The sequence below is a fragment of the Pyrus communis genome, chromosome 17, assembly GCF_963583255.1.
Source record: "Pyrus communis chromosome 17, drPyrComm1.1, whole genome shotgun sequence".
Taxonomy (NCBI): domain Eukaryota; kingdom Viridiplantae; phylum Streptophyta; class Magnoliopsida; order Rosales; family Rosaceae; genus Pyrus; species Pyrus communis.
Window position 1 is genome coordinate 21,288,109 of NC_084819.1, and position 14,622 is coordinate 21,302,730.

Below are 14,622 nucleotides of genomic sequence, written 5' to 3' on the forward strand. Positions count from 1 at the left end.
TACAACACTTTCTATAACTGGGTTATTTGCTCTCAATCTTTCTGTCATTTGGTAACATAGCGTGGAATTCTAGGCACCACACACACTCATGCATCTACGTACTAACTAGCTTTCATCCTAAATGAGGATTAATATTCATGCTAGACTCACTGGGGCAAACATGCTAGACTCTCATTGGGGCAAACTTGCCAGCTATTTGTAGTGCACTACATTGCTCGACTCTCAATCTCGACCACACATTCAAACAAGAAATCGCATCGATGAAATTGTTCTATTCCCAATCCAATAACATATTACCATGGACGCGTTTTTCCGGAATACAAGATTAGAGATGATGCAAGTACTTTTTTGGTCATAATTAAAAATCCCGCTGAAAGTTGCCTAATTGCTTAACAATAGCTCATATGTTGTCAAAGTTTAAGGAGTTCTCTTTGATCAGCTTGGAAATCTTTCTTCTTTCTATTTGTGAAAAGGCATATTCTATATATCTTTCTTGCTTATGACAAGCAATGATCAACGGATAAAAATATGTACATCACAGTGATTTGTAGGATAGCGACAACAACTAGTCTACTATGCAAGTGGTAGTGGTAAACCCTTAGATTATATTACATCTTTATTTCCTAATAATCAAGATAAATATGCCCAAATGAAACCGTATACAAACTTTTAATTAAAAAGGAACTCAACACGATAAACAAAAAAATACCATATATGAACCACAATTTAATGTCCCTCCAGTTCTATTTGTGCATATTTTCCGATAATTAAACACCAATTTTTTCTAGGCCGAACAAATGCAGAAAAGACCCAAAATTAACACCAAGCCAGAACCTTTGTTGATCATGACTGCAAGTCAGACTAAAAACACATCGGAAGATGTAGACAGTGGTGTTGCTGATGAACTTATCCCTTTATTAATCCTTGCCTTCTGCAATCAAAGAAAAGAAGAAGAGTTACCAATACAGCACATCCACAAATGAGCTATAAATTTTGAGGGTCCTAACCATGTCTGCAAGAGTGTTCTTCCAAGCCTTGTCCATCTCTTCGAAGACAAGATCGATCGTAGGGCGGCCTTTGCTTGATTTGGCAACACAAAGTACTGCAACCTGCAGGATCAATTCAAAGTCTGCCTTGTTGACATTTCCATTCATTCTTGGGTCCTCAAGATCCTCAGGTGGGCGTTTGTTCATACTTATATCCTTCGCCTGCAAAAAAGTAACTAGGATTGTAAATCTATTTTCTCTTTCTCTAGCTCTCGGCGCAAATGAACTGGTGTGTATACTACTATACCTTTCTCGTTAGTTGGTCTCTAGCATCAAGATCTAGCTCAAATACTTTTTGCCCCGATAGCAGTTGCAGAGCAACAATACCGAAACTGTAGACATCACTTGCGCAGGTTAACTTGGCATTGGTCATGTACTCTGGATCCATGTACCCTATGGTTCCTCTAACATCTGTAAATACTTTGCTTTCCTCCATACCCAACATCTTTGCTAGACCGAAATCAGATAGCTTGGGTTCCAAGTTATTGGTCAATAGGATGTTGGTAAGCTACAAATTAAGCAAACAAGCATCAACATCAATATACTCAAGGGGAATTAATTGTGAATTGGAGAACCATATCAAAGTGAAAGGAAATGATTTCCGCATCCTTCTGCATACCTTCCTTTTTTTGTTATCCTGGTCTTTAGGTTGAATAAATCAAAAGAGGATTAAGGGACAAAAATAAAGAGATGTGCCAATAAAGAAAAAGGGTGTGCGGGAATCTGTTCTCCACGGTTAATTTTACCTTAATATCTCTATGAACAATGCAGCCATCAATATAATGGTGGAGATATCTCAAAGCAATTGCACAATCTCTTAGAATCTTAACTCTTCTTTCCCATGTTAAGACAGGATCGTTTCCTGATTTCAATAAATGTTCATTCATGTTATCCTTAAAGAAAATGCATTTCCAAGATGATTAACTTATTAAATACGTTTAGAAATCGATAAGAATCAGAGGAATTACTTAGGAGGTGTTGAGCTAGATTCCCTTTAGCACAATATTCATAAACAAGATATTGTTCACCATCTTCGACGCACCAACCAAAGAGGCAAACCAAGTTTGGATGTCGAACCCTCGAAAGGCCTTCCACTTCTCTAGTAAAAGAATCGGATTTGTTGCTCTTGTTTATGTGCTTAATGGCCACAACTTGCCCGCTCGGAAGAACCCCCTTATAAACTTGACCTGCGCTTCCTCGTCCGAGATCCTTTCTTTCTGTATTGATGGCATTCTCGATCTCGGCCTTGGAGAACCTGTACAGGCCAGACCATGTAGTAATCGGTCCTGAGAGAACCGGTTTTTGAGGCTTCTTCTTGGTCACAAAATGTATCAGCAGGACGATCAGCGTCACTGCGGTGATGCCTATTAAGATTGAAAGTATCGCTTCTGCCAAAGAATCTGATAGGTTAAATGATTAATTTCTTTGAGTACGCATTAACTTTTGTTGTCAATTTTCACCAAAAAGAGTATATTGAATAGTAATACAGCTTTACTTACATTTGAGTTTGACGTAGCCTGGATCTGCATATGGACCGAAAGCGAATACACATGAAACAGAAAATTAATTAAGCAGATAGAATCATAGAAAAAATTTGGGCCAATTGGAAGTTGATTGAGCAAGCATGAGGCAGAAGCAGTTTTCATACCGAAGGCATCTAACAAAGACATACACCACATGTAGTCATTGTCGATCAAAAAGGTATTGTTCATCTTCTCTTCTAAAACAGAAATAACAGCTGCTATACCACATATGCCCGTCTCAGTTGCGTTCCCGTCCTTCACTCCATATGCTTTCAGCAAAGAGTCCCTCAAGCCTAACACCGCCTTGCTGCAATTTCCGCAAACATTGTCAAATGCATTGCTGAGGTTTGCGCATTTCCTTATTGCGTTTTGGAAAGCCTGCTCTGTCTTGATGGATGCAAGAGTTGTGTTCGAGCACGCGCTGCTGCCGTAGTAAAGGTCACCAAAATGACAATTTTCTGCAGACACGCTTCGCTCCTTCTGAAAAGGGCCGCTGCAGTTTTTCCATTCTTGCTGTGAAAGAAAGACGCGGGCGCTGCCCTGCGTCTTGACTGCGTGAATGGCTAAGGCTTTGGACATGGTGGTGAGGACATTTCGACAGCACGGGCTCGTGAGGTAGCTCCCCCACACGTTTATTTTCTGTTTTACGTGATTGAGGCACTCCCCATTTGGTTGGAATGGATTGGATGTGAAGTTTAACACACAGCCTCCTGCAAAGAGGCATGTATAAGCATCTGGTTTCCAAGTTTTTGCATCTACAGTTCAAACAATCATAAATCTTCCTAAGTAGACACAAACGCTGTAAAGTAGTAGATAACCATCTAATGTTAAACGAACACTTGGCTCCGTACGTGAAGGAGTTGTACGTCGTTACTTTGCTAAAACCACAGCCCCGACGAATACGCAAAAATAACTCATTAAAATCACAAAAAAAAAAAAAAAAAAAATGTTGTTGCATGTAAGAAACCAAACAATTTCCATTTCAACCACATACATATTTCGATTAATTTATCTAGCTATCAGTCTTTAAATCATTATCCAGTTCATGTTTCATGTCATTTGGCCAGCAAAAGAGAAAAAAAAAAAAAAAAAACTAAAATTTAATAAACTAGAAGACACTATGCCTCCCTAGAGGACTAATTTACTAAAAATAAGCACAGGGTCCTTTGGTTTTATGGAACCAACTCTCTACTTTGTTGGATGATGTACGGGTTCAACTCTCTCATACAGTTATTAAAAATTAATAAATAAATAACTAATGACTAAAAGTAAAATATAGAAGGACCTGAGGGATCTTCTGGTGAAGGTAAATCATCTGCAGAAATTAAGGTAAAATAAGTGACAAGGAGTAAGATGGCAAGCTTGGAAGAAAACTTTCTTGGTGTCATATTTTTTACAAGTTCTATACAAATCCGAGAAACTAAGCAGCGAAAAGTTATGTTTTGTGAAAGATTAACAATGTACCCGAAAGTTTTCCAAGGCAACAGTGGAACTGAATACTTATAGAAACCCTAGCATTCCTCGTCGACGTCGAAAAACGAATAGGGATATTCTTTGTTTCTTCTAGTTTTGGTTCTGAGATAGCCAGCTGCTCTTACAACCTTGATACTTCCGGTCGCTTTGATAATGTACACAAACCATAATTAAGGGATATTAATTAAGTGGTAATTAAAATAACATCCACTTGGAAAGTGGCTCCAAAAGCATATGCTTATTAAGATTTGAACCAATCATCTAATCTTCATTCACATCGCCGCATATACATGTCTCTGTATAAAACTACAAACTAATATCTCCTTATACAACATCATCTTATTTTATAACAAAAGCTTATGGGGTTTGCTATCTACACACCTATTTTTACTTCATACACACTTTCTTAATTTGCAGCCGTTGGATCGACTGAATTAAAGAATATCAAAGGACAAAAATTAACAAGGGGTGTGTGAGAAATAAAAAGCCAAGCTTATCTGTTATATGGCAAATTTTTTGGTGCTTATTATGCCTAAATTCCCAACAGTGCTAAAATACTATTTTTCTTACACATGCGATTGCGATATTTTACACTTAATTCATCTAAATTACGGAAGAAATATTACACTAAATTCATATAAATTACGGTGGGAGAAACTTGAGTGCATAGAGGAATCACATTTTTCTAACAAACTTGGCTAAACCAGAGTCTGCCATTACAAGATATGATGCTAATTTTTTTATGGGAGATTATATTCACACACCCTAAATTACTTTTAATTTTTTTTTTAAATATTTTTCTATCAAGTATTAGTGGTGTGTAGAAAATATTAAAAAAAAAAAAAAAAGGTGCAGGAGAAGTAATTTGGAGTGTGAATATAATCTTTTTTTTTGACACAAACGATATTTTACAACTACGAAAAATGTCACATCCCGGCCCGGGCGGGACCACTTCCCAGGCCCGACTCCACTACCGTAGCACGATATTGTCCGCTTTGGGCATACCATTCCCTCACGGTTTTGTTTTTGGGAACTCGCGAGCAACTTCCCAGTGGGTTACCCATCATGGGATTGCTCTAGCCCCTTTCTCGCTTAACTTCGGAGTTCCTACAGAACCCAAAGCCAGTGAGCTCCCAAAAGGCCTCGTGCTAGGTAAGGATGAGAATATACATATAAGGATCACTCCCCTGGGCGATGTGGGATGTCACAAAAAAGGTATTCAAACTTAGGTATAAAAAAAAAAATAACAATACTCTAACCAACTTAATTAAACCTATTTGTCACTACTAGGTATTATTCTTCTTCTTTAAACTAATCGATTTTTCTTTCTTCATAATCTAATTTCTAAGAAGTATACTAATCCGTAATCATATTGAGAGGAATTGGATTGAGGAGAAATTGAAATGAGGTGGAATCAGAATTAAATTCCTGATGGAGTTGTTTACTAAAACTGTATGGAATCGGAGTAGGAATGATGTTGAGTCCATATAAGTTGTTTACTAATTTATTTCAATCGCAATTAAAACTAGATTAATTACTAAATTACCCTTACATAAATAAATTATTTTCATACTAATTAATTAAATTTATCTATATCTTAATTAAATTAAATTTCTTAATCAGATTCCCTTCTCCACCCATCCCTGCCTTTCCAAACATTCCAATTACCAAATCCACCCCCTTACGCCTCCATAGCCAACCTTGCCCTTCCTTGCACTGCGCTTCACTCCCCCTTGCCTTTCCTTGTCCAGTTGCACTACGGTCTCGTTGCCGTCTCATACCCCAACTATCTTCTTTCATAGTCCGCACCGCACATACCCCAACTATCTTCAGCTTCCCCCTCTTATTTTTCCATCTGCTTCTCATCTCCCTCCATCTCTCTCCAACCACACAGCCACTGGAATATACCCCACAACCACCATAGCAGTGGATCCACCACCACTGCAGCTTCAATTCCAGGTGTTAGCGTGTCATTTAATTGGCAGATGCGGCACCGAACGAGTTTCACCGTTCTTCACCAACGACAACCCATTCCACCAACTCAGTCTTCGAAGCCCATCCATCTAAGGGGTAGTTTGGGGTATAAAAGTTGATTCCTGGAAGAGCCTTCTTCCTGGAATCTAAATACCACCTCCATCTAGGGGATCCTGTTGAATTATAAGTCTCTAGCTGATTGAGTATTAGAAATAAGATGAGTTTAATGTGTGTATTCACTTGAGCATATTTGTCAAGTGTAATGTTACAAGATGTAAGGCCATGAGTGCCATGTGGTGTGTGATCCATGTAATTAGGTAGATGAGTGACCAAGATTAAAAGTAGAGTTTTGTGTGGTCCTAAAAGCTAAGGCCATCAGTTAATGTAAAGGAGTGTTAGTGCTCATTTTTCGGGTAGTACAGAAATTATTCCTCTGCAACTTTTTGCAAGAGAGAACAAGAAAGAAAGTTTTCGTTTCAGCTTCTTCCCTCTCTGTTTTTTCATTTTCTGTTCAGTTCTTCCTCTTCGTATCAAATCCATCAAATCGAGTTTCACTAACATGGTATCAGAGCCTAGTTTGATCATTTGAGATCTGGGCGTAAACTGTGAAGCATTTTTGAGCTACACTTGAGCTCGTTCAGGTTCAAGCGGAGTTATCGAAACTTCATAGATTCCGATTTCGATTTGTGTTCGTCTTGTCTAAGCTAAGAAATGGCTGGGTCTGGAAGTTCTGAGGTGAGAACTCCGATCTTCTCCGGTGAGAACTACGAGTTCTGGAGGATTAAGATGATGACGATTTTCAAATCTCATGGGTTATGGAGATTGGTTGAAAAAGGGGTTACGATCTCAGAGTCAAAGAAGAAGAAGGCTGAAGGAAGCTCAGAGGAAGAAGGAGACGATGAGAAAATGGTCGCAGCATATATGCAAGATGCAAAGGCTCTAGGTATTATACAAAATGCGGTTTCTGATCAGATTTTTCCTAGGATCGCCAACGCCGACTCAGCTAAGGTGGCATGGGATCTACTGTATGGAGAATATCATGGTGGTGATCAGGTTAGATCCGTAAAACTTCAGAATCTTAGAAGAGAATTTGAGTATGCTAGAATGCGAGATGATGAATCCCTGTCTAGTTATCTTACAAGATTGAATGAGTTAATTAATCAGATGAGAACATTTGGTGAATCACTTTCTAATGAGAGACTTGTGCAGAAGGTTCTGATTAGTCTAAGTAAGGCTTATGATTCCATCTGTTTAGTTATAGAAAACACAAAGTGTCTAGAGTCTGTTGAGTTGCAAGAAGTTGTTGCGATTTTGAAGAGTCAGGAACAACGATTTGACTTGCATAATGTTGATACCACTGAGAAAGCTTTTGCATCATTCTCATTAAGTCCAAAGGGGCAAAACAGAAGTGGAAGTCAATCTGGCTCATCAAAATTCCAGAAGAATTGGAATGCTAAGGGAAAGAAATAGGATTCGAAACCTCGATTCCAACAGAAACCTTTCACTAGTCCTGCACCAAATCCATATCAGTCACAGTCAATGAGTCAAGAGACTGTCAAACCACAGTGTAGAGTGTGTTCTAAGTATCATTTTGGTGAATGTCGATATAAGGGGAAGCCTAAGTGTTATAATTGTGATAAGTTTGGTCATTGGGCTAGAGAATGTACTGTAGGAAAAAAGTGCAAAAGGCAAACTCTGCAAATCAGGTGGAAGTGTCAGGAAACCTGTTTTATGCTAATAGTGCAATTTCAGAATCAAATATCAATGGAAATTGGTATGTTGACAGTGGTTGTAGTAACCACATGACAGGGAATGCTGATCTCCTTGTTGACATAAATACAAATGTTGCTGGAAAGGTGCAAATGCCTACTGGTGTGTTAGTGAATGTGGCTGGAATGGGTTCATTGCAGATTGACACTAACAGAGGTAAAAGGTATATCAGGGAAGTCATGCATCTGCCAGGTTTAAAAGAGAACTTATTGAGTGTTGGGCAAATGGATGAGCATGGATATTATCTAGTGTTTGGAGGAGGTTTGTGCAGCATATATGATGGACCTTCACTTGAAAACCTTATCATCAAGGTTAAGAAGAAGGAAAATCGATGCTATCCTCTTTCTCTGGTGAAAAATAATCAGTTGGTTTTGAAGGCTAGTTTGGAGCATTCTACTCAGTTTTGGCACAGAAGACTAGGCCACTTGAATTTCAGAGGGCTTCTACAACTCAGTGAAAAGAATATGGTGCATGGTCTTCCATATCTAGAAGCAACCAAAGATGTATGTCAAGGATGTCAATTTGGAAAACAGCACAGAGAATGGTTTCCAAAAGATCAAGCCTGGAGAGCAAGCTGTCCTCTGGAACTTATACATGTTGATCTCTGTGGTCCTATGCAGAATGCCTCCTTGGCTGGAAACAAATACTTCATGTTATTAATCGATGATTGTACAAGGATGATTTGGGTGTATTTTCTCAGATACAAATCTGATGCACTCAATTATTTCAAAAAATTTAAGTCAATGGTGGAGCTGCAGAGTGGTTTCAAAGTTAAAAGTCTAAGGAGTGACAGAGGTGGAGAGTTCTTATCTTCTGAGTTCACTAAATTCTGTGAAACTGAAGGCATTCAAAGGCAACTCACCATGGCTTATACTCCTCAACAGAATGGAGTAGTGGAGAGAAAAAATCGAACTGTGGTTGAAATGGCAAAGACCATGCTTCATGATAGAGATATGCCATATGTTCTTTGGGCTGAAGCTGTACACACAGCTGTATATATTCTAAATAGGTGTCCTACAAAGGCACTAGGAAATACAACCCCCTTTGAAGCCTATAGTGGCAGAAAACCAGGTCTTGCACATCTCAAGATTTTTGGTTCCCTGTGCTATGTTCATATACCTACTGAGACAAGACAGAAGCTAGATGCTAAGAGTGTTAAAGGTGTATTTGTGGGTTATGCTACATGTGAGAAGGGATACAGAATATTTGATCCATGTACCAACAAGTTAATCTTGTCAAGAGATGTGGTTTTTAATGAATCTATGACCTGGAATTGGAAAGAAAGTTCACAAAGTTCAGCTGCTGCAACTTACATTCAGGATCAACCTGAGAATGTAGTTTGTGGGAGTCCATATGAGATGAGTGTGATTGAAGGAAGTTCTCTCAGTCCTAGTTCTTCTTCTCATGCACAAGAACAAGAAAGTTGCACTCCTGAGTCTGCACAGATTCCAGAAACTTATGATCACTCACCTCTAAAATGGAGAAATTTGAATGATGTCCTTGCTCAATGCAACTCATGCATTCTGGAACCAGAAAGATATGCAGATGCAGCTCAGGATGAATCATGGTTAAAAGCAATGGAAGATGAATTAGCTATGATTGAGAAGAATGGTACCTGGAAGCTTGTGGATAGACCAACTGAACAGCCTGTTATTGGAGTTAAATGGGTCTATAAGACCAAGTTGAATCTTGATGGATCAGTTTTAAAAAACAAAGCTAGATTAGTGGCAAAGGGTTATGCTCAAAAGCCAGGTCTAGACTACAATGAAACGTATGCTCCAGTGGCAAGATTGGATACTATCAGGACCCTTGTAGCCTTGGCAGCACATAAGAACTGGAAATTATATCAACTTGATGTAAAATCAGCTTTTCTGAATGGTGTATTGGAAGAAGAGGTTTATGTGGATCAGCCTGAAGGATATGTAGTCAAGGGAAAGGAAGATAAAGTCTATCGATTGCATAAAGCCTTGTACGGATTAAAGCAGGCTCCAAGGGCTTGGTATGGAGAAATCGATACATACTTCTCACAGTGTGGTTTTGAGAAAAGTTTGAGTGAACCAACACTGTACATCAAAGCAAGGGGGCAAGACATTCTGATTGTCTCTATTTACGTGGATGACATAGTTTATACTAGAAGTGATAGACTGATGCTTGATGAATTCAAAGAAAACATGAAGAGAAAATATGAAATGACAGACTTGGGTCTTCTCCATCATTTTCTTGGAATGGGGGTAATTCAGACCAATTCTAGCATTTTCATTCATCAGAAAAAATATGCAAGTTCTTTACTAAGCAAGTTTGGTCTGAATGAGTGCAAATCTGTGATCACACCACTTGTGGCAACTGAGAAATTAACTAAAGATGATGGAAGTGGTGCAGTAAGTGAAGAGCTGTACAGAAGCATTGTGGGAAGTCTTCTATATCTCACAGCTACTAGGCCTGACATCATGTATGCATCCAGTTTGCTTGCCAGATTTATGCACTGTCCCACCAGCAAGCATTTTGGAACTGCCAAACGTGTGCTCAGATACATCAAAGGGACTCTAGATTATGGTTTGGAGTATACAAAAGGCAAGGAGGCAATGTTGATTGGCTATTGCGACAGTGACTGGGGTGGATCACCAGATGATAGCAAAAGTACATCTGGATATGCTTTTTCATTTGGAAGTGGAGTTTTTTCTTGGGCTTCAGTTAAGCAGAGTTGCGTGGCATTATCCACTGCAGAAGCAGAGTACATAAGTGCATCAAATGCCACTGCACAAGCAATCTGGCTTAGATTCGTCCTAGAAGATTTTGGGGAACTTCAAACTGAAGCAACTCCATTGCACTGTGACAACACCTCAGCAATTGCAATCACCAAGAATTCTGTCTTTCATCAGAAGACCAAACATATAGACAGAAGATATCACTTCATTAAAGATGCACTGCAAGAAGGAATCATTGATTTGATCTATTGTCCCACAGAAGAACAGATGGCAGACATTTTCACAAAACCTTTGGCTAAAGATCGGTTTAATTATCTTAGGAGCATGCTTGGAGTGAAATCAGCTCAAGACTTAAAGGGGAGTGTTGAATTATAAGTCTCTAGCTGATTGAGTATTAGAAATAAGATGAGTTTAATGTGTGTATTCACTTGAGCATATTTGTCAAGTGTAATGTTACAAGATGTAAGGCCATGAGTGCCATGTGGTGTGTGATCCATGTAATTAGGTAGATGAGTGACCAAGATTAAAAGTAGAGTTTTGTGTGGTCCTAAAAGCTAAGGCCATCAGTTAATGTAAAGGAGTGTTAGTGCTCATTTTTCGGGTAGTACAGAAATTATTCCTCTGCAACTTTTTGCAAGAGAGAACAAGAAAGAAAGTTTTCGTTTCAGCTTCTTCCCTCTCTGTTTTTTCATTTTCTGTTCAGTTCTTCCTCTTCGTATCAAATCCATCAAATCGAGTTTCACTAACAGATCCGATTCCGGGAGATTTAGGGATCCAATTCCTGATTTTAAGTGGATCCCATCTTGTTTTTCATTCCGGAAATGTTAGTAAATGGCTTGAATGCATGGAAAAGAATGCAATTCCGTTTCTTGCCATTCCGTTCCGGTTTGATAAACACGTCCTTAAGAGTGAATCAAACTCCCATCAAACAACTTACGAACCCAGTAAACAAATCTCTCGTGGACTCGGCCTTTCACATCCCAACAACGTTAAAACTCAGAGAGCGACAAAAACACAGAGGACTACATGCATATTGTTGACGACATGCGGATGAGAGGCTGCTGATCTAGAGGACGACATGCAACCGCTTGATGTGTTGGGAGAAAAACTGTAGAAGCTTTTAGGAGGAGAGGAATCCGGAAAGTGACGTGAAAAGGAGTGGAGGTGAAATATTGTTTATTACTTTACTTTTATGCTCCAGTCCATACTTTGATAACAAAAAAAATAAAGTTTAAACGAAAAATTGGTGATACTGTTTATTTTAAAGAAAAATCATATTTTTACATTAAAATGTTAAATTTAGTACTATTTATTTTACTTTGTATTTTGTTCTTATCGTTAAAACTTAAAAATTTTAATCTATTTTCATTAATTTTCCTTAAAAAGAAAATTGAGAAACACACAGTCACATGGTTGGATTTAGAGAGAGCGTTTTAAAAGGACTTGGTCAGTAATTATATCTACAGCATCTTTTGCATTCCAATTTTTTATGCAATATCAAATAGGTTTGACTATAAAAGTTGTCAGGGCAGGCTCCATAATTCATATAGACACCAGTAAAAGTTAATAATTTCCAAAAAAAAATACATTTTTTGTCAAGTATCTGTTGGGCACCGTTTTTAAGTGTAAAAATTGTAAAATGCACCAATGTTTTTTCAGGGTCACATCTTTCGTCAAATGTGCCCGATTTGGGAATAGTGTCTCAAGAACGGTATCCTATAGCCCTTTTTCTAGTAATGAAATAGTCTGAAAACAAAGTAGCTCGTGTCGTTAATAGAGTGAAATCATGTCATATCAAAGTTGGAAAAGATAAGTCCATATTAACAAAATAATGTGCTAACACATTACCTTCGCAATATATATGTGAGAGGCGCAAAAAGTCATATTTCAAATGCGGTCCCAACAAATATACCTTCCATACGAAGAGGCCAAGGAGGATCAAAATCAATCGATTTGAGATTAGAAATAACACTAGAAAAGTCATTTTTCAGCCAAAGACAATGTCAACCCGCCTGATATACAAACTCTACACCAGTAATAAACTGCTAATAATTCTGCAAAAGAAGAATTGTGATGACCAATCCCTTAGCAGAAACCACCAAGAAATTGACCATGACTATCCCGGAAAACTCCTTCACAAGCAGTAGGACCAGGATTTTCCTTTAGACAAACTATCTGTATTAAGTTTAATCCAAAAAAACCAAAATACAGGAAGAATAGTTGATGTCTTGGGAAGAATAGGTTGGATCCCTGAAAAAAAAAGTGATACGATACGAGTGGAAAAAGCTAACTCTCTACTGTAAAACTCCTGAAGCTATTAAATTGGAGAAATTCTTTGAGTTGATATCCTCTTTTGGAGTTATTCTTTTTTTTTTTTTTTTTTTTTTTTTTTTTTTTTTTTTTTTTTTGTGTGTGTGTGTGTGTGAATAATATCTGCTATTTTAGATATTTTGTATTGTGAGTCAAAGGTTGCGTAGAACTTCTACCAAACTTTTTGTTTCAAGTATTGCTCGTTCGGGTATATTTCGAGAATTTCAGCCAAAATTGTTTCACGTTGTTTGATGAGGCTCCCTGGGCAGCCAAGATTTTTAATTTTTATCTTGTAATTATATGAATACGTGGTTTTTGCCATAAGTTCTTGTTTTAGATCAAGGGACTTGAAAATGACTAGAATACAGAAAACTTTTAAATGACACATTTTGGTGTCTTTGTAGTGTTTTAGTTTTGTAGCACTTGAGTAGTTAGTTAATATTATTCTTGTAGTGTATTTTTAATAATCTAAGTCTGGAGTTCCTCAGAACTTTTGTGTAAAGTTCTTTGTCCAAATATAGAAATTCAAAATTCGAAATGTGTTTATAGTCTTGAGAGAAAAAAATAAACAAAGTTTTCTTATTTGAATGTGTTCTACTCCCATGTCAAGATTTATAAGGGTTTAATATACTATATGGTTTTCATAGGTTATTAGAGAAATCACTTCATTCGGTATATGCATGGAAAGTAAACTTGTTTGCATTCAGAAGGCGATTTGGCTCTTTTATTCGTTGAAACATTTGGGTGATTCTGCTCATCAGTAATTTTTTGTAGAGAGTGAAGGCCAAATTGAACTGTCGTAAATTTTTGTTTTCGTTTATAATCTGAGGTTGAATCAACTATCACAAGAATTAGGCCAAAACAAATGAATTGAGGGCAATTAACTTCTGTGAAGGAGAAGCAAATGAAAGGCTGTCATAACATTTTTTAAGGGAATGGATTTCTGATTATTTACATTCCGGGAAAAAGAACGAATGCGTCTGAAATAATGAACTGTGTGCAGGCCAGAATTCGAAGTGAAAATTCTGAAGTATGGCATTGGCTGGATGCTCGGTCTTCCTTTCCCATAAAGATAGTATAGGAAATGCTTGTATTAGGTTGGGACTTACAAGTGATGAAAGGCATTCTATACAATCACGACAATGACTATCTTCACGATCAAGATTATTGGTAATACATGTCACGTCTTTACCTTCTTATCTTGTTCCTGTTGGATTGCTCATGCTTCCATCCATTTATGTGGCGGTTTCCACCATTTTGTTTCTCATTTGGTTTCTGCATAAGCCCAGAAACCTTACGAGAACACATGTATATTGTGTAAGATATAGAACACACCGGATGACTACATATTTGTGTACTGTGGAAGGAATGACGCATGGGATGGAAACGGTGGTGCTGTTGTATATACAAGGAGTTCAGTTTTGCAAGAACGCATTGTTCCTGACCTTGAAAGAGCAGCTAAAAGTGTAGGAAGGGACTTCAGCAAGTTTATCTGAACAGACAATACTTCTGGACCTGAGCCTCCGCTTGTAGAGAGGTTGCAAAAGACAATTCAAGAAGGGGAAAATACCATTATAGAGGAAGTTAAACAGATAGAGGGGGGAAGTTGAAAAGGGTGAACAGTCTGAGTTGACATTGTTCCAAAAGTTACTGGAAGGGTTTAACGAGCTTAAACAAGACGAGGAGAACTTCTTGAGAGGTCTTCTCAAAGAAGAGATGGATCAGCTGAGCGAGCTAAAAATGGAAGCAGGTGAAGCAGAAAAACTTTTTGGACAAACTCTTCCGCTGAAGAAGCTAAGATAGTTGAGTGTTATGAAACAG

The 14,622-nt window shown here is 37.9% G+C and overlaps 1 protein-coding gene across 1 annotated transcript; it reads right to left on the reverse strand.

Moving 5' to 3' along the window:
• Positions 1 to 650: 650 nt before the first annotated feature.
• LOC137723808 (putative leucine-rich repeat receptor-like serine/threonine-protein kinase At2g19230) lies at positions 651 to 3,260 on the reverse strand. The gene is made up of 7 exons (XM_068462999.1): positions 2,695 to 3,260; positions 2,546 to 2,569; positions 2,015 to 2,446; positions 1,793 to 1,908; positions 1,294 to 1,554; positions 1,008 to 1,208; positions 651 to 931 (listed from the first exon to the last, which is right to left on the reverse strand). Exons 1-7 carry the CDS (start codon positions 3,146 to 3,148, stop codon positions 857 to 859), a joined length of 1,563 nt encoding a protein of 520 aa, XP_068319100.1. The 5' UTR covers positions 3,149 to 3,260; the 3' UTR covers positions 651 to 856.
• Between the last annotated feature and the right edge of the window lie 11,362 nt (positions 3,261 to 14,622).

What these genes read in the sequence shown, in the direction of transcription:
- LOC137723808 (XM_068462999.1), bottom strand. Translation starts at nt 3,148, where the DNA reads ATGTCCAAAGCCTTAGCCATTCACGCAGTCAAGACGCAGGGCAGCGCC. An exon ending in AGGCTACGTCAAACTCAAAT is followed by an intron (nt 2,447 to 2,545) that starts GTAAGTAAAGCT and finishes TTAACCTATCAG; the next exon opens with ATTCTTTGGCAGAAGCGATA. An exon ending in AGAACACTCTTGCAGACATG is followed by an intron (nt 932 to 1,007) that starts GTTAGGACCCTC and finishes CTTTGATTGCAG; the next exon opens with AAGGCAAGGATTAATAAAGG.